Consider the following 20,120-nt stretch of genomic DNA (forward strand, 5'->3'; position numbering starts at 1 on the left):
CGAAACAGGTGGTCGTGCGAACGAGACACACCGACCATGGGAAAAGTTTCGAAAAATCGCTGCACGCAAATCGGGACGAATGTTGAAATTTCGAAACGAAATAACCCGTTCCACGCGATCGTTCACCGAGAATGGAACAGCTGGGAATAAAAACGGACGAAACGATGCGTACGCGGGTAAATTTGAATTGATTTCGAACGATCGTACCTTTCGAAACGAAACGCGAAACGCGTTGTTTTACAGACGAAAGTCGTCGGGGATAATAATTAGCAATTACAGAAGACGATGGAGATTACACGGAGTGGTGCATTTATCGTGGTGGAAATATGTATTATACGCGAAGAATTATTATTTTTCTATCTTTCATCCTGTCGAACAGTATTTAATGGAATATTTTTACTATTACTTTTAGAAGTTATTTAATAACGAAATATGGGCGTCTTTTATTTTGTTTGGAAGTTACTTAATAACGAAATATGGTAATCTTTTACTTTCATTGGAAATCACCTAATAACGAAATATGATAATCTTTTACTTTCATTGGAAATCACCTAATGACAAAATATGGTGATCTTTTACTTTCGTTGGAAGTTATTTGAAAATAATGTACGGGAGTAATATTTATAGGTTGGCCTGCGCGACACGAGAGTTCCGAGGTTAACAATTAAACCGACGGGTGGAGAATGAATAACGCGTGACGAACGATTCAACTGTTCGATAAAAGGGCCCTTTAGTCACTCCGGATGAGTAAGAGCGAACCGATGATAACGGAAGAATCGTCCAACGGTTCTCGTGGATGGAAGTTGGTCGTCGTTCGCCTCGCGGGATTAAATATCGAAAAGGGGAACGCAACGAGCCAACGAAAATGGCCTCGTGAATCTTGCACGATGCCCGAGGAACAGGAAGAGACGTCGGTGCAATCTCGAGGCCGGAAATTCGCCGGGAGACGAATGAAATCCCGTCTCTCCTCTCAACCAACAAACCTAATAATTCTTAATATCTCGAAGCATAGCACGGGACCGTGAAACGCGACCCGAGAGGATCGCGTAAATAAAAAATAATGCGACTCTCCACCTCGAAGTTGCTCAAGCTTAGAGGAGTTTAACGCATAAGTCTCATGCGTCCAATGACCATTCAACGATCGTGTTCGATCTTCTGTATCCACGTTTTGCAATTAACACGCTCAATCTCGTAATTCTAACGTACGTGAAACGTTCTCGAAGGTCGTTACAGCGTACCTTAAACTCCAGTATTTTTCAAACTATTGAATTGTTCGGAAAGTCGTTTCGTTTTTGTTTTTTTTTTTTGGTAAAAATGAAACACAATTTTTTCAGAGTGTGTATATATTTTCCATTTTGGAAAATGAAATGACTTTCCGAACGACCCAATATTTTTTACAACGCGTCACAATTTCGCCGATACAGTTCCTAACTTGAAGTACCTCAAAAAGAAACCGAACGCGTTTACGATTACAATGGTTCATCTTTCGTAAAATGTGAAGGTAACTAACCGGTAACTACTCGTCGACTTAACCGAAAGTACCTCAATAAAACTGAACGCCCCTAGAATTGGTTCGTTTTTCGTAAAATATAGAGGTAACTGGCAACGAGTACGAAGTCCCTTAAGTTTCCCGGTGCCAGCGAGGAACACCGGGAGTAATTTGAAATATTGAAATTAGGCAAAGTTGAGCCGTTTGGAATCTCCGGACGGGTTGGAACCGTTTCTCCGGAAACTGGAAAAGAAGTCGCGTAGAAACGAGCGAGACGCGGTTCACGGTTTTCGTCGTCTCTTAGTCGAGCGTAACAGGAACACGAAGAGACCCGTGGAAATACGGCCATGGAACGTCGTGGAAGTTAAAATTATGTCGGCTGTTGCGCGTACATGCACGAAGAGAGATGATACCTCAGGTGCGTGTAAATATTCGAGTCGTCGGCATTTTGCGCGGCGCTTGCCCCGAGGAGTGGAAAACTCGCTGAGGAATCCACTTACCGGGCTAACAAGAAACGAAATAACGTTGGAAAAGCGAGGACGAAGAGTTTACAGGAAGCCTGGCCACGCGACTTGCCAACTCGAGAACGAAACACTCCGAATGCGTGATAGTCCCGAGGGAAGAAATTTATGAAAATTGACTACCTCGTAACCTCCCTCGAACACCACCTTCGAGCAATTGCTACTCGGTTAGCGTAACTTCGATAACGTAACGTAAGTGGCAACCATTTGGAATAACAGGGAGAAGGACATCGACATGGACGAGTCGACTAGTTGGACCAATCGACCGAGAAACGATCTGGATCCGGTGCAACCAATCCCTTTTCTCCCTACTTTCTCCCTAGTTATGGCCGGTGGAATTTTTCCACGCGATCTTTCATTCAACTTTCGTCGTTCCGACTTTGCAGGGGATCAATGATAACCGAAGATTGAATCGATCGAGGTCTGGACCGTTTGTTTCAAGTATTGACTATGGAGAGAATCTTTCTGTGCGATCTTTCATTCAACTTTCGTCGTTCTGACTTTGCAGGGGATCGATGATAACCGAAGATTGGATCGGTCGAGGTCTTGAACGTTTGTTTCAAGTATTAACTATGGAGAGAATCTTTCTGGGAGATCTTGCGTTTAATTCTCGTCGATTTGACTTTGCACGGTACCGAAGACGATCGAAGATCGTGTTAGTTAAATTCTGGATTGTTTGTATCAAGTATTGACTATTGGTAGAATTTTTCTCTACGATCTCACGTTCAGTTCTCGTCAATCTACCTTTCCAAGGTATCGTCAATGACCGAAGATCGCGTTAACAAAGTTCTAGATTATTTATTTCTAGATCAAGTATTAAGAAAGCTCCTTCGATGATCGAAAGCGAAAACAGTCCCACCGCGAAGAGACAAGTTTGGAAAGAGAGAAATACATCCGCAGAAAATCTTTCGGCAAAGATATCCGAGCGAAGCGGAGGATTAGACAGGAAAGCTTTCAGTGGAAAATCTTAAGCGGAACGTCCATACAAAGACGGTAATGGAAGCTTGAATAAACAATCGTTGGATAACCGAGACGAATACGCGTAAAATGTTCTCGATATTCGTAGCAATAAATAATCCTGAACTTGTCCCGCCCGATGCACCCAATCGTTTCACGATTCTTTCACCCGGTTCGATCCCGCACGAGATACCTATCGAACTCGAAACAGGCCCGAGCCTCTCGTAGATAGATCGGTGGACCGTGAACGTGTTAAGTAGCCGAACTCGAGATAGCGCTCAGGTAGAAATAGGTAATGGAACCCTGGGTAGAAGTCCGAACGCATCAGGTAAGCGAAACGCAAGGGTAAAATCTTGGGCAGCGGTTTCGGCAGAGGTATTACCAAGATGAAAGGGACTCTGTTGGAACCACCTTCTTTGTGGAAGAGCCGAGCAACAAACCTGAGAAGACTGTTGGTAAAAAGAGCTCGAATTAGAAGAGTCTCGGAAGAAGCTAACTCAGAACCGCTATACGAGAAATCCGTCGCGCGGATTCCGCTCCGAATGATCGTTTTTGTGGGCGGGTAGCGTCGTCTCGAGGCGTCGCTGGTACGCTTACGCAGACGCGCGCTAACGTGTGTGGACTTTTGTTGTCGCGAACACAAAAACCGCACGATGGAAGGAAATTCTCAGGGGACAATGAGCGCGTAGGGTGCCAACAGCATCGCCAGAGCCTCAGGAATATCCGGTTTCCTTCGGGAGGATGTGCATTCTGCGGCCAGCATTCAGAAGTCCGTTGAGCGTGTACGCGCGCGTGAATCTCGCGAAGCGGATTCGATGCTGGTACACACCGTGGAACTTTCATGGTTTCGGTTCCCATGGTCTGGGGGCGGGAGGGAGGAGTGGAGGGGTGGAAGGGACGGTTGGGTCCGAGCATCGACGTTTTCGTTACAACTGACCGTGCAACACACGGTGGTACAGGAAACGCGCGGGAACTCGATGACGGCACTTCCTCTTTCCGCAGAGTCGCGCTAATTCCGCAATAGTTGGATGCTGAGCCAGCGTGCAACGACTCGGCGAAGAGATCGCGTGAACGACAATCGCCGAACGGTCATGGTGCGTCGCGAGGAAAGGTTAATCGGTTCCGATATCGAATCGGTGTCGGTTCTTTCGCGAAGAGTGAAGTGAAGGACGAATTGTATCGTGGAAAAATTGTGGGGTAAAGGAATATCTTGCGTGGCAACATTTGCAAAAATATCGACGATATCATTATTTTTTTTAATTGTATGAAAGTATTATACTGTAAGAAAATTGCAAAGTGAACAAGCGTAGGGTTAAAAATTCTAGGGTTAAAATATTCTAGAGTTAAAATATTCTAAGGTTAGAAAATTCTACGATAGGAACATTCCAGCGTAACATTTACAGAAATACCAATAATATCTCTGTGCACAATATATTGTTTTCTAGCGTAAAAAAATCTACGATAAAAAAAGATTCTAAAGTAAAAACTACTCTACCGTAGAAAAATTCTAGCGCAGCAATATTTAGAAAAATATCAACGACAACTCGGTACACGGTATATGTCCTTGCCCGGTCCCGAGCAACGAACATACAGAGTTTTATCGTATCGTGTACCAGCTACTCGTCGGAGGCGAGCTCTTACGGTGCGTGTGTTTAAAAATATTTATAAAAAGATCCTGCCCGTATCCGTTGGCTCGACTTCAAGGTTAATATTTCGATCTCGTTACACCGGAAGGGCTAATGTAGCGAGAACTCTCCTTTCCTTTCGGTCTTACTTCCAAGTATGTAATTTCTTCGAAACGATCGCACGTTTTATCGACACAGTTTCGAAAACATTCCCACTGGATACGATTACAATTACCCCGACCGTTACGAGTCGTAACCTGCACCGCTAATTACGAGTCACGACCGGATGCAACAACTGGTACTTTACGCGCGCAGCTCGATGTAGAGCGCGATATTAATCAGGCAAATCTCATTTTCCTGGTTGTCATGCGTGTTCCCGTTTTGTGACACGTAACCGAGCCGAACCTTCCCCCGGTCGCGTTGAGCAAAGCTGAAAAAAGGTGTGCATTTTATCTCGACAGGATGATTAAACGCTTCGACGAGAACGGAAAAAGAGAAACGCGCCGGATAAATATACTCCCTGTTGGTTCGAGGATCTCGGCAACTCTGTGCACGAGCGTTTGCCAAAAATGTTGGAAGATGTTCGAGGACGTTCTGGTGTTTCTCGAGGGTCACGAGAAGACTCGAAAACTTCCTTTGCGTTGCACTTCCATCGATAAGACCAAACGAGACTGGCAACTGGATCGAACAAGTTGAGGATCAAATGTCGTTTCCAAGAAGTTGGAAGATGTTTGAGGATATATAGAAATCTTTCAAGAGTCTCGAAGACTTTGAAAATCTTCCATCTTTGCATTGAACTTCGATCGATGATGTGACCTATCGGTACCAAATAGAATCTTCTCGCTCAACAACGATCGTATAGCAAATGGAAGGAAAAGGTCCCAAATAATTGAAAGATGTTCGAGGACATAGTCTCTCGACAGTTCCAAAGATCTTCGAACTTACATCGATAAGAAGTCACCTGATCCATCGAATGCAGACCAAGTGAGAAGAGTTCCAGAACAATTGGAAGATGTTCGAGAATATGGAGTCTCTCGACAGTTCCAAAGCCTTTGAACTTACATAGATAAGGACTCATCCATCGATGCCCGAACGCATCGAGTCTATTTCTCGATGCAACAACGATCGCAGACCAAGTGAAAAGAGTTCCAAAACAATTGGAAGATGTTCGAGGATGCAAAGTCTCTCGACAGTTCCAAAACCTTCGAACTTACATAGATAAGGACTCACCCGACCAATCGGTACCCGAACGCATCGAGTCAACTTCTCGATGCAACAACGATCGGAGATCAAATGGTAGCACCGGGTGTTCGCAACCGGTCGGCCAAAATCGCGGGTTAAATATCGTTCCCAAGTGGCTTTGGTATCGCGTCGCGCGTAACGTTCGCGCGTTCTAATTAGATGTGCAAACGAGACGAGAGTGGCAGCAGCCGCGGTTTACTATTAACGGGCGATCACACGGAACGACTGACGACCGTCAGGAAGAAAATCGATGACAGGGAGCAACGAACTTGACAGAAAGCTCGTCGACAGGGCTGCTAGGTGGAAAGAGCTAGAATGAACGACGCGGTGCGGTCTGGGCTGACATGTGCACGTGACACGCGTCAAACGCATTCCCCCGTTCCTGTGACCGTCTCCCCTTCGCCCCCGCTGCAACCACCCGGCCCCCACGCGCACCCCGCGATCTCTGGCCCCCGTTGGCCAGCGTCGCCTCACCCACCGGTTCATTTGCAAATCAAACAGAAGGTCATTACGCGGAAACTTTGATACATTTGCAAACATTGCAAGAGTAGAGAGCATCTGCGCGTTCGGCCGATCAGTTTCAATGGATCTTTAGGCCGCGCAGGAGGCGCCACGTTTTACCGAGCGTCATCGAGATCCTTCTCGAAAGCAACCCTTTCGACTCCAATCTTTAAATCCCGATTTTGAGCTACTGTAAACGTTTCGTGGACGATGATAATCATAATATCGATACGTTTTTACCGAAACAGAGTCGTGAATGTGGACACGACTCGGTAGCAGCGAAGGACGAAGTGTGTTCAATTTGTAACACGCACGGATAAAGGGGTAATTCGAAGTAACTTGATTTTAAGATACATATTGTAAATTGTACCGTAAGTTGATTCTCGACGAAACTCGCGCCTTTATCGTACGCACGATTTAAACACGGCAGCCACCGATCGACGAATTTCGAATGCAACTTTCCTTCGCAGAAAGGAACAAGTCCCCCTTTTGAAGCGCAACGAATTCAAGACGAAAATTGTACCCGATTGAATTGTCCCCGGCGCATCTGGCGCGGATGTAACACGAATACGATGTAAAAGGACTCCGGCCAACTCGAAAATAACAGACTCGAAGCTACGACACGTGCGTTTCTTTCCGGGTTACGGACTTTTCGAGCGTTTCGATGCTCCACTACGTGGAAATTTCATTTTTCTACAACTCGACCCCGCATTTCGAAACGATCGAACCGATATCTACGGATTCTAAACACACAGTGCGTAGTGTATTGAGAAAGAGCACCGTGCAGTTTCACAAGTATGCATAACACGGATGTGCGAATGTGCATCGTATCTCGCAAAATTAGCGACTTTCGAATATCACAATCCTCATCTAGGCTAAGTAAACCGTGCAGTGCAACGCGCTCGTTAAACCGATTTTTGTCAGCTATTCTCGGGGAATATTATTATTCGAGACACGACAGTGTACAGGGATTCGTTGAACGTCTATAAAAAAAATATCCAAACCAATTCCGAAGAAATTAGAGCTCTATCGAAAACTATTCAAACCGAGTCAAACTCAAGACATGGAACACGCTTCGTTCCAATTTCCAAATTGGTTCACATTGAAGCGTGTTTAGCAATAGAATTTTCGATCTTGGGAAAAATTATTATTTAGTACATGACAGTGTACAAGGATTCGTTGGAGGTCTATACAAAAATATCCAAACCAATTGAAACTTCCGAAGAAATTAGAGCTCTATCGAAAACTATCCAAACCAACTGAAACTTCCAAAGAAATTAGAGCTCTATCGAAAACTATTCAAACCAACTCAAACCCGAGACATGGAACACGCTTCGTTCCAATTTCCAAATCGGTTCACATTGCAGCGTGTTTAGCAATAGAATTTTCAATTTTGGGAAAAATTATTATTTAGTACATGACAGTGTACAGGGATTCGTTGGAGGTCTATAAAAAAATATCCAAACCAATTGAAACTTCCGAAGAAATTAGACCTCTATAAAAAAATATCCAAACCAATTGAAACTTTCGAAGAAATTAAAGTTCTATTAAAAACTATCCAAACCAATTGAAACTTTCGAAGAAATTAAAGTTCTATTAAAAACTATCCAAACCAATTGAAACTTTTGAAGAAATTAGAGCTCTATCAAAAACTATTCAAACCGAGTCAAACCCGAGACATGGAACACACTTCGTTCCAAATCGGTTAACATTGCAGCGTGTTCAGCAATATAATTTTCAATCTTGGGAAAGGTTATTATTCGAGACGTGATAACGTACAGGGATTCGTTGAACGTGTAGGAAAGAATAAAAAAACACGGAACACGCTCCGTTGAAATTTTCCTAAAGCCAGCTGACGAGATTCAACGTGCTCGATGTCTAAAAGTCCTCGACGAAAGAGACAAACACCGCGTGGCCCGTCCTGACTCGCAAGTGTCGCCCTCCAAGCCACGAAAACGTTGTCCCCTGACGCTGTTAACTCGAACTCTTCAACGTTGCTCGGCTCGTTTCTTATCTTTGCATCGCTAAACCAACGCTAACTAGCCACTCGAGCAACACATGGCAGGAGCATGCACTTCGAAGGTGCGTACACGTATGCACGGATGCTCAGTGTCGCGCGTGGTATGGCGTCCGAGGAATGTGTCACAGTGCGCATTCAGTACTACCCAGTCCCGTTTCTCCTCTATCGGAGTCTAAGATAAACACACCAGCGAGAGAATCGGTTGACATAACACGAGCAGCATGGCGATAGGGAAAAACGAATCAGAGAGACCACCCTCTGTGCACAAGGCACTCTCAGAGGTTCTCTGTTTCGAAGATGAAATTTCTTTCGTTCGATGGATTCCAAACTTCGTCGAAGTTTGTCCAGAAAGTTTATACTTCAAATAGAAATCGAGTTGAATGACTTCCAATAGACAAGAGACTACTCGGGTAACAGGATTAAAACGCGATATCGTAGAACGATGGAGTATAGGTGCCTAATGATACGTGCAGTGTCGTGTATAGACACTAACAAGGTAAGGACCCCTGGTGATCAACTTTGATCATAATGTACCTTTGCACAGGTCCCTAATGATAGGTGCAATGTCGCATATAGTCACTAAGGGGAGAAATTCAAGTAGTTTCAATTATAATGTGGTAACACGTGTAATATCACGTGTGAATAGTTACAAGGGATGGACTCCGAGTGGTTGACTTCGATTAGAATGTAATTTTAAATACACATCGGACAAGAAAATCGCTGAAAATTGCTAATGAAAGCTTTTCGACGTGAATTCTCAGAATGACCGAGGGGTTAAAGTTAGTTGTAGTAACCGAGTAAAGTTCAATGGACAGGCTACCTTTTTGGGAAACTCACAAAGGACGATCCTCTCGAGAGTATAATTTAGAGGTCTACGGACGACCTTGAGGGAAAGTATTATTGGTTCCGGTCGGATTAGAGATATAGAAAAATCCTTGAACAACGCTCGAACAACACTTTGCCTTTTTACCTGCGATCACGGACAAAAATAACGGACAGGATTTTGTACGTTGCGTGAAACCCTAACGTTCCTTGGAAACTTAGAAGATCCAATCGGGGCTTCGTTAAGATTCTTGTTGGCCGCAAGAACATTCGTCTTGTAGGCCTTCCGTGGGCAAAGGTAATAATAGTAACTTCCGTCATTTTTATACGCAACTTCCCTCTTTTCGCTGTGTGTGCAAGTTTCGCGACTTATTTATGTTCCTCGACACCTTCAATTTCTTTCGTTAATACCATTAATAAGAAGTCGGTAGATTATATATTTTTTTTCTCCCCCGGGTGGACTTTGATAATTTATCGATACCGTCGAGACCGCTTGTAATCGTTACATTGAACGTGACAACGCGATAAAATCGTAAACAGGCAATATTGAATAAACGTACGTAACTCGAACGAGAACGAGAGTGAACGAATCACGATGAAATAGTGTGCAGTTAGAATTCAACGAGATTCGCCAGCCCGGCTTCGGAATTACCGGTTTCATTTCCAACCGAACGCCAAGACAACTGCTTAAATGGAAAATTAATTCGATTGGTCGACAGTTGGTGAGAATTATGCAGGAATGCCGTATTCCAAGATCACCTTGGAAAAAAGGGCCCTTCTCTAAACGTTCCCTGTCCGTATAAAAAATCCAAGAAGTTCGAGCACAGAAGTTCTGCCATATTTCTTCGAGGAACGTGTTTCCCATTTTTTCCAACGGTCGCTTGCATATGCATCTCCCTCGCGAGCTTTACATGCAACGAACGTCCCCGGTGCACATATCAGGATTTCCAATTCCACGATGTTTCGGATTGCAGATACGCAACAGATAGTAACCAAATTGTCTAAATATACGGTGGACACGCTACCGAACTGCTACCAGCAACGATTAGTACACACGAACATACGTAAGTACGTAACACAGGGAAAGTTGGATTCGAACCGTTTCAAAACTCTTCGAAACAACAACTCGCGATAAACGATGAATACATTTACTTCCAAAAAAAAAAAAAAATTACTCGTTGACTTCGTTTTTCGTGAAATTATTTTCTTTCGCCTTTTTTTCCGAATACCACGTGCAATGTTTTCGATCATACGGTACGTTTGAAAAGCATTCGCGGGAGCCTCGTGACTTTTTTCTCCCTTTACGATCGTTACGTGGATAAGTACATCGCGCGCAACTGTAGGACACCCTGTACATCAATCAGAAACTCATCACGGTCGGGCGAACGAGCCGAGCTGGTTTCCAGGCGCGCTCTATCGCTAAGGTTATTTAAAAGTTATAACTTATAACATCGAGCGTTTAAAGCGCGCTGGTTTCCAACCGTAGCCAACCACGACCCTCTCACTATGAAACGACTCCTTTCTGCATTCCACGGTGCCGGTGACGACATGTTTCGAGCCAGCTTCGACCCGTCAGAACTTCTCGACTGCCATAACTTACTCCGAGGATCGCTTTTACACCGTTGCTACCCTTTCCTCGCGATGTTCGATTTTACAGAAAGCGAGTCGTTTTCTTTTCCCACGCGTGTTTGTTTGGACAGTGAATACTCGATTTCACTGGCGCGACGACGTTTGCAAATTCGTCCGATTTGTTCACTCTTCCTCTTGGAAAATATGTTCTTCGACCCGCGCGGTGGATTTCATACCCGGTCGACTTAACGGTCGACGATCATTCTTACAATATTGGCCAGATACTGATTTCGAAAATCGTGGAATAACTTTTTCAGAAACATATTCCGTTCAAAATAATGATACGACTTCGTTTATGGGAAAAATTAAGTAACTTTGAATCCACTGGTATTAATGGCGCCTGGACGATGCACGATAATTGTTAGAATATTAGCCAGCTACTGATTTTCAAAATCGTGGAGAGAAATATTAAGAAAAGTATTTCGTGCGTTAAAAATAATAATACGACTTCGTTTATTGGAAAAATTAAGTAACTTTGAATCCACTGGTATTAATGGCGCCTGGACGATGCACGATAATTGTTAGAATATTAGCCAGCTACTGATTTTCAAAATCGTGGAGAGAAATATTAAGAAAAGTATTTCGTGCGTTAAAAATAATAATACGACTTCGTTTATTGGAAAAATTAAGTAACTTTGAATCCACTGGTATTAATGGCGCCTGGACGACGCACGATAATTCTTAGAATATTAGCCAGTTATTGATTTTCAAAATCGTGGAGAGAAATATTAAGAAAAATATTTCGTGCGTTAAAAATAATAATACGACTTCGTTTATTGGAAAAATTAAGTAACTTTGAATCCACTGGTATTAATGGCGCCTGGACGACGCACGATAATTCTTAGAATATTAGCCAGTTATTGATTTTGAAAATCGTGGAGAGAAATATTAAGAAAAATATTTCGTGCGTTAAAAATAATAATACGACTTCGTTTATTGGAAAAATTAAGTAACTTTGAATCCACTGGTATTAATGGCGCCTGGACGACGCACGATAATTCTTAGAATATTAGCCAGTTATTGATTTTGAAAATCGTGGAGAGAAATATTAAGAAAAATATTTCGTGCGTTAAAAATAATAATACGACTTCGTTTATTGGAAAAATTAAGTAACTTTGAATCCACTGGTATTAATAGCGCCTGGACGACGCACGATAATTCTTAGAATATTAGCCAGCTATTGATTTTGAAAATCGTGAAGAGAAATATTAAGAAAAATACTTCGTGCGTTAAAAATAATAATACGACTTCGTTTGTCGGAAAAATTAAGTAACTTTGAATCCACTGGTATTAGCGACGCTAATAGTGTAAACGATTCAAAAGTTGATATATCTAAAACGTGTACAATTTCCTACAAAAATACGAGCAATCTGTGAAAATAGATTTTTGATCAAAACTTGGAAGTTCTATTTTTCTATTAAATAATCTCCGGTGTCGGTGAACGTTTTCAAGGTGCAACTATTTATAGATAAAAAGATTGAAAGAAACATTTTAAACGGCGCAATGTTAAGTATACGTCGAGTGATCGACGATGCAACATTACAAACACGTGGTATTTGTATTTTGCAGCAGCTCGAAAGTGTTGCTCGTTTTTCCCTCGTGTTCTCGAAATCGTTTTATCCATTCGAGGTGCACGTTTCGTGTGAAAACATTCGAAGAATACACCGATACTATTCACCGTGGAACGAGTCGCTCCGTATTTACATCTCCGGTAGTATTAAATTGCAACGTTACGGTATTCTTCCTTCGATTTATTATTTAATGGTAGGTCCGATCGGAAGGTTTTTCCCTCGACGGGAAGTTGCAAGATTGTTGTTGTTACACGGGAGGAGAAACTCACGAATTACGGGGCTGGATCGAAGAAAGGGTGTGTTACCATGAATTAAGTACCGGGTCGAGAAACCTACCCTGATTCAGTGTTATAACCCGTGCAATATAATCGTACGGACGATCTACTTTATTGAAACGTCGCGTAATTAAGATGGAAAGAACGACACGACGATATTTAATATCTCCGGTGGTTTATAATTAATCGTGGAAAAAGAGAAGGTTCTCGACGAAACCACGGCCTCTCGTTTCCCTATCCTTACAAGGCGCGACAATTAATGTAGATACCGGTTCCTCGTAGCCTTTAATGAAGAAACATATCGTTTATCAAGCTCGATCCGGTCTAACGCGAGCCATAAATCAATTGTTAGGACGCTGTAATAGCGTCTAGTATCGGTTTCGTTTATGTACCTACACGAGACGAATTAACTACCCCGCACTTTACACTGTAATCAAATGAGAAATTCTTATAATCGACCCTTGACTCACGGAGGACCGTGTACAACGCGACAATATTGTGGAATATATACTCGTATATTAGTCGACGAAATAAATCCTCGAAACGAAAAATACTCCAGTTCCACGATTAATAACAGCTATCGAATACCTGTGATCCGAAAGGAATTAAAATTCACAAGCAAGACTTTGAATAGAAAAAGATATTGTAAACTCTCTGGTATCAAAAATGATATAAAATAAGAAGGATATACATTACGATTATAATTGCGATATTGCTCCCATCTTGCGAATATCGAGGTAGGTAAATATTGTTAAAAATCGCGGAGTCGTAAACGCTACAATTTATCGCGCAAAGTCAGCGAAACGTGCAAAGTACGAACGACGATCAACAGTTTCGTTTAAATTGCTCTGTGTCGAGACAATAATACCTCGATATGAAATTAGTCTTCCACGGTTAAGAGAACCGAGAATAATTAAAGGAAGAGACGACGTCGGCGCGTTCCCGACGAGAACAATGCTCGACGAGAGTACAAAGTATGAACTGGAGTCTCCCTCCCCTCTCCGGGGATTTTGAAGAAAACTCGGAGGAAAGAACGAACGACGATGATGGAAACTGGTCGTGTCCACCCCGATAAAAGTCTACCCGATGCTCACATCCTAGTAATACCCGTTTCCAACGAAGGAAAGAACGAACGACGATGTTGGAAATTCTGGTAGCGTCCACCCCGATAAAAGTCTACCCGATACTCACATCCTAGTAATACTCGTTTCCAACGAAGGAAAGAACGAACAAGGATGATGGAAATTCTGGTAGCGTCCACCCCGATAAAAGTCTACCCGATACTCACATCCCAGTAATACCCGTTTCCAACGAAGGAAAGAACGAACGACGATGATAGAAACTCTGATCGACACTACCCCGATAAAAGTCTACCCGATGCTCACATCCCAGTAATACCCGTTTTCCAACGATGATCGTTGTAACTCGTCGAGTCATTCTCCGGTCCAACCCTCGTGGATGCCTTTAGCACACCTGTTTGGCCACGTGAACGCCTTCCAATTCCTAGCACCGACCTAATTGACCCTATTGTCGAGTAATCTCCCCTGGAAAATCGAAGAAAGAATGGTACAAAACCTTGGCGATGATGCGTTCGAAGAGAAACGAACGTCTTGACCCTCGCAACGCCAACACGTTCCGTGTGGTCGACGATTTAAACGACCATGGAAGGGACGCGTGGGTCAAAAGTGACCCGACACTTACCCTGCACGAATGCCTCGAATAAAAATACTACCATTGCTTCTCTTCGCTTCTAAGAAAAGCTGTATCAAGATTACAATCGAACGATGTGGAAGTCTCTCCGGGTCAGAAAAGACCCACACGTGATACGACAAGGGTTAAACGATCGCGAGGTGTCCTCCTTGAGATTATCGAACACAAATAATTTCCTTCGACCAATGAACGAGCGCGTAACCGTATTATGCGATACGAAAGTCTCCCCGGGTCCGAGAAGACCCACGCGCTACACAACGAGGATCAAAAGACAGCGGGAGGTTCTTCTCGAGCTTACGGAACACTGGAAGAAGGTTCCCTCGACCAACGAACAAACGTGGAACGAGAAAATGGCTCACGGTGTGTTAATCTCGCAGCGATTAAACGAACGGAATGACCAGGCCGCGATTTCAGATAGCAAGGCTTGCGACTCGAGGTCCCTGAACGTTCCTTCATACCCTGTCCGACATCCCGGGACATTTGTTGGCGTCACCGGTGATCCTAAGCCCTGACAAAGGAGGAAGGAACTCCGCCTGTCGCGAAGCCTGTTCTCCCGCGGTCGCTGGTAAGTCGCCATCAATTTTATCTACGGTGTTCCCAAAAGCTTCGCGATTGCTACTATCTCAAATGAGATATTCAAAGCCGAAGAGGCTCACCTCGAAACGTGTTACCCGATGACGAGGACGGAGAACATCCGCTACCGAGTTCACGCCGAGGAATTAACCGGAAAACTCGAGTTGCTTACCGGTAACAAAACAATCGAAACTCGAAAATAGAGAAAATACGATTTTTTCGTCGAGAGCTTACAATATTTATTACAGTGAAAAAAATATCATTAGTAATAAAAGTGTGTAGAGTTTAAGATACATTGGACGACATAAATTTAATTTCCAATTCAAATATGTAACATTAATGTTCAATGTTACGTATTTGTTTACAAACAGAAAATTGTGGTGAATTTTGTACACAGCTTGACATGAAAAGTTCAGCGTGGGTCGTGTAATCATCGAAAGCTCGTATATGGCGAAGATAAAGAACCGTTTGAATTGCACGGATCGTGGAGAATTTCCGTCGCGAAAGTAGAGAAAAGCGACATCTCTTGCGAGATAATGAGTCCCGAGTTCAGGTAGAGAGGTCTCGCAGCTGGTCAAGTAAATGACACGAACGTTTGAACTCGAGGGAGTAGGGATCGAGGCGAGGAAAGGTAAAGCGAAAGCTCGTAAAAGTAAAAATTCAGGGTCAAGGCTGCTTCTGGCCATCCTCCGGATGCTCCCATCGGTTCGACTTATTAACTAATCGTTAAACACCGTTTTTACGATCGCGTCGATACACCGTGCCTCGGGCTCGACACGTCCGTTGGATAAATTTCGTGCTCGGGGGCTCGGATTAAATAGAAGTGCTGATTGGTTTAGATTAGTTCTAATAGTTTCCGTGGCGCAAAGTGCTCTCCGTTAGCCAATTGATCGTGTCTGGGAACTGTCACTGTCTCGTCATCGTTAACGAAAAGCAAGGTAAAGAGAAAGACGCTTACCCCCGGGATTAGCATGTTCTACCGTAGCCACGTACTTGTTCTCCCTCTAACAGCGTCCGTCGTTCCACTGAACAGGTTCGAACTTGTTCGAACGCCTCCTGCAGATCCTGCTGCTCTAATTGGCCAACGTACATGACATTCGGGCAACGTAAATTTCAAGTGTGCACAGGGTGGTCTGTTCACTTTTGTTTCACTCAAAGCCATCGGCTGTCAACGATAGGAAAAACTTTGCAAAAAATTCGAGAATTCCGATCGAATATCTGAAATATGGCTTTGTTTTACACCAATCTTTGTCACGTAGTCTTGATCCAAACGATTCGTAATTGTTTCTTTAAAACGTTTAGCACAGTTAAAATTTGACACTCGCACAATTGTTCGTTACGTATAAGAAGCCAAGAAATATTACTTATTGTTTTGATTATCCATATTAACATTGTTTCCTCGAAACGAAAAAAGTTTTCCCCTCGTACATCCTTTTTCATTTCCGAAAAACAAGAGAAACGTGCGATTGAAATAAACGAACCAACCTGTATGTATACTTTCGTAACGCAACAACTGTACGACGATCTTTCTATGTCATTTCGTTGATCGAAATTCTCGAAGAATTGCACGTGGCTCTTGCGTAACCGCCATGTAGGAAAACCGTTACAAGTGCGCGCCATGTTCGAAGCAAAGGATACGCTGCCAATTGTAAACCGATTTAACGTACTTGTATCTTTAAACACACTAGACGCGTACCGAACATTCTTTCGCGATCCCCGAACCGCATACACCCTCTGGTGGTGATTCTACAATACCTACTGTTACCAAGCCAATCAGTTATTGTTTCCCCGGCGATTATCCACGAACAATCGTATTCGATGAAAAGCGAAGCCACGAAAGAGTTAAATAAACGCGTTTAAACGCGCAACCGCGCCCTCTGGTGCGCTCCCACGGAAGCTATTGTCTTTGATCAATCTGCCATTATTTCCCTGGCGGTGTCCGAGAAAAGTTGACAATCCACGAATATCGCGAAGCTACCGTAATTATTTTGTGCTGGAATTCGTGACAAAACTCCGTTCTGAATACGGCATGAATGCCGAGTATTCGTTCGTACGTATGTACTGGACACAGTTGTCGCGATAAAACGTGAAACGAACACCGTGATGCTTTTCGTTTTATTTCTTTTTCTTTTATTTATTTTGTGTACCCTTTGCTCCTCTTGCCACCTCGTGCTCTTCGCAACTCTTTATCGCCTGCGAAACCCACGCGGCTTCTTCTTTCATCTCACCGATAAACGTTTATACGCGGACGCAAAAACAATAACGGAAATAAACCATTCGAGAATGGCCGAGCTGAAAACACGATCTAGTAATACCACGCGCTAGATGCTCTCCTAATACTTCCGTGGGCATAGATTGAGAAATCCGAGCAAATGACTACCAGAGAAATCGACTTTTCCCTTTTTCCGTCGGATGCATACGGTATAACCATAAATTTACTACCCTGTGTATCGTAAAGGATCGTAAACGTATTTTGTAACTCGTAGGTAAAGAAACGTAAATAGATAGCGCACCGAGATACACATAGCGTCTATCTCGCGCGATACACATTTTTATCGACAGGGTTAAGAGGAGGTACATTAACGCCGTAAATTATCTAATTCTCGGTAAATTATTTTTACCAACAGCGATTACAATCTCTTACGGATCGAGCAATTTCATAAATTTACGTAGAAATGTCAGAATCGATTCGGATCAAATCCGTACTTAATGTTGCGATAAATATCAATATCTAACGGTTACCTTTACGATAAAATACTTACATAGCTATTGTTCCGCTATTCGTTTGAGGGAATTTCGGGCGTGCATCATGTTAACGACGCGTACATTTCCGTGTTATCTATTTGGTGCGAGTAAATACACTTTTCAAGCTGGACATATTTGATCGCACTAACTGATAAGATCAGACAGACTCTCTGTGAGTTCACACGAAATATACACCCGGCTGATAAACGAAAACTTCCTATTATACCGGTGCGAACCGGTGCACAAAACAATATTTGATACTAAGCCAGTCAGTAACATCTCCCGAAACATTCTTTTCTCGAAGAGACATTTCGTTTAAAACAAATAGCCCTCACCTGCGACGTAAATAAATATAGAAAGGAAAAAATTAAAACTTACGTTAGAACGGCAAGTGTTTATTTTATCTGTGGCATTTTCGACAGTTGGTCGTGCACACGACTTGAGCGTGCTCATACGTTAAAGTCTGACGTGAGAACTTCCCGGAATTTTTCTTTGGTTCGTTCTCTCCCCCAACTTGTTGCCCCCGCTGCTAAGAAACACGACCCATAATTCATCGGCTATAAATATTTCGTTGAACGTGTTTCTTTGCAAGACCCTTCAGCAAAATTTCGCGAAATAAATCATAGATGTCGGAAATTACGAGCCTAACGTTCTAATTTCGAACTTTAATATTCCTTGCCTTTATGTTTCCCAAACTGTTTGAAATCCTTCGTAAGGAACAGATGCGTGATGTATTAATCGAACCCTAGTCCAAAGCAACCAACAAGTCGATAGAAGATTGTCGTAAAATTTATCAAGCTCGAATAATTTTACCACAAATAATCAAATAAAACAAAAATTATTTTAACCTCGACCCTTTTATTAGATTTGACGATATTCAACGAGTATAAGGGAATAAATTACCAAGTCGATCGAACCCAACCCTATCTACATTTTGAATTGCTGAATATTTGGCACATCCATGATTTAAACCTTATACTTCAGAGATTTTCGAAAATTATAACTACTCTAATATTCAAATTTTATTTTGTCGATGGTAGCATTACAAAAGTCATGGAAGTTTAAATTAAAGAAAGGAACTTCGTACGGATCGTGAAAATAACGGTGGTCTGTGTGATATCAGACGTAACTCATTTCAATTAACATTAAAATCAAGACATACATTTTATTACGTTTGAAAGTAACGAATACGGTTAAATACTCACATGAAATTGCCTCTTTCGGGATGTCACTAGCAGGAAAGCCTTGCGACTCGAAATACGGTTTGACAGCGTCACATTTTAATCCGGCGCGCACCGTCGTCGTCGCAACGCTAAGGATCAGGATAACACACAACATCGACAGCACGCCACTCATAATTATTCTCGTCGGAAGCACACGCGACACACTCACGAATTGGCGCGATAAATACGCGAGATTGGACACTTGGGTCTGTACATTCGCGGCAAAATAAAAGATTTGAGATCGCCACTTGGTTCGGCAAGCACGTTTGACAATTCGAAACGCACAGCGCCACAATTGTATCCGTGAAAAAGAGGTATGATTTAAAGAGAACCGTTGACAATTCCGTAAAGGAGGAAGCAACACGATGCAATACCTCCCTTACGCTGGCTCGAAACGCACTGGCCGACTCGTGGAAGAAAACGCGTGCCGGCAACGACGCGCATGCGCAGACCAAAACGACTTCTGGGTAGCAAACTATTTGAAATGTTATAGCGTGTAATCGCGCGCCACACCGGTTGCCATGCGCAAACCGGTAAATTTGTTTACATCGTATTACATTAAAATTGAAATATTTGTAAAAGTTCTGATACTTCAATTATTAATTTTCGTTCGTTCTGGATCAAAAGTAAACACAGTTATTTAAATATTTGATAAATTAACCAATGTCTATTAGTAATTGTTAATTACTAAATCAAAAAAATACGCATAAAGTAATTTGAAACATTTTTAATGCGAACAATGGCTGACAATATAAGAAGCATAAAATACACGATGGACAAAGATTCAAATTTAAGGCCACTTTTAATATCTTTGTGTAGTATAAATTTTATATTGGTGCATTATATTATTGGACGGTATTAATACTTTAATTATTGGAGGGAATTACTACCACTATCTATAACTAAATATTATAAGCTGTTATAAACTAGTATATATATAAATGTTACACATTGTAAGTTGTGTATGCTTTGACTCTGATCAGATAATAAACAATAAATAAATATCCATTATAGTTTTCTTTCTTCTTCTTCAGTGCATAAAAATGAAGTTTAAAACAAAGAGATGTAATTCTTCAATACTGATTCGAAAATCTATAATCGAAACTTCAATAAATTATAACATAAGTACTCATTGTCGAATATTAATGTTAATAATAGCTTATACAAAAAGTATTATGGATACATATACTATGTATCCAACAAAGGATTTCTTAAAC

General features: G+C 42.3%; 2 protein-coding genes across 2 annotated transcripts in view; one reads left to right on the plus strand and one right to left on the minus strand.

Annotated features, from left to right (window-relative positions):
* Dlp (glypican dally-like) overlaps nt 1-19,276 on the minus strand; it is a 173,721-nt gene extending 154,445 nt beyond the window's left edge. Inside the window, exon 1 of the mRNA XM_076315749.1 lies at nt 18,886-19,276. Within this exon, the coding sequence (XP_076171864.1) occupies nt 18,886-19,036 (151 nt within the window). The 5' untranslated portion in view covers nt 19,037-19,276. The remainder of the gene's footprint in view (nt 1-18,885) is intronic.
* The window catches only part of LOC143148924 (guanine nucleotide exchange factor for Rab-3A), a 66,919-nt gene that overhangs the window by 31,947 nt on the left and 14,852 nt on the right, over nt 1-20,120 (plus strand). The window lies entirely within an intron of this gene.

This window comes from Ptiloglossa arizonensis, chromosome 7 (genome assembly GCF_051014685.1).
Source record: "Ptiloglossa arizonensis isolate GNS036 chromosome 7, iyPtiAriz1_principal, whole genome shotgun sequence".
In the NCBI taxonomy this organism is placed as follows: Eukaryota; Metazoa; Arthropoda; class Insecta; order Hymenoptera; family Colletidae; genus Ptiloglossa; species Ptiloglossa arizonensis.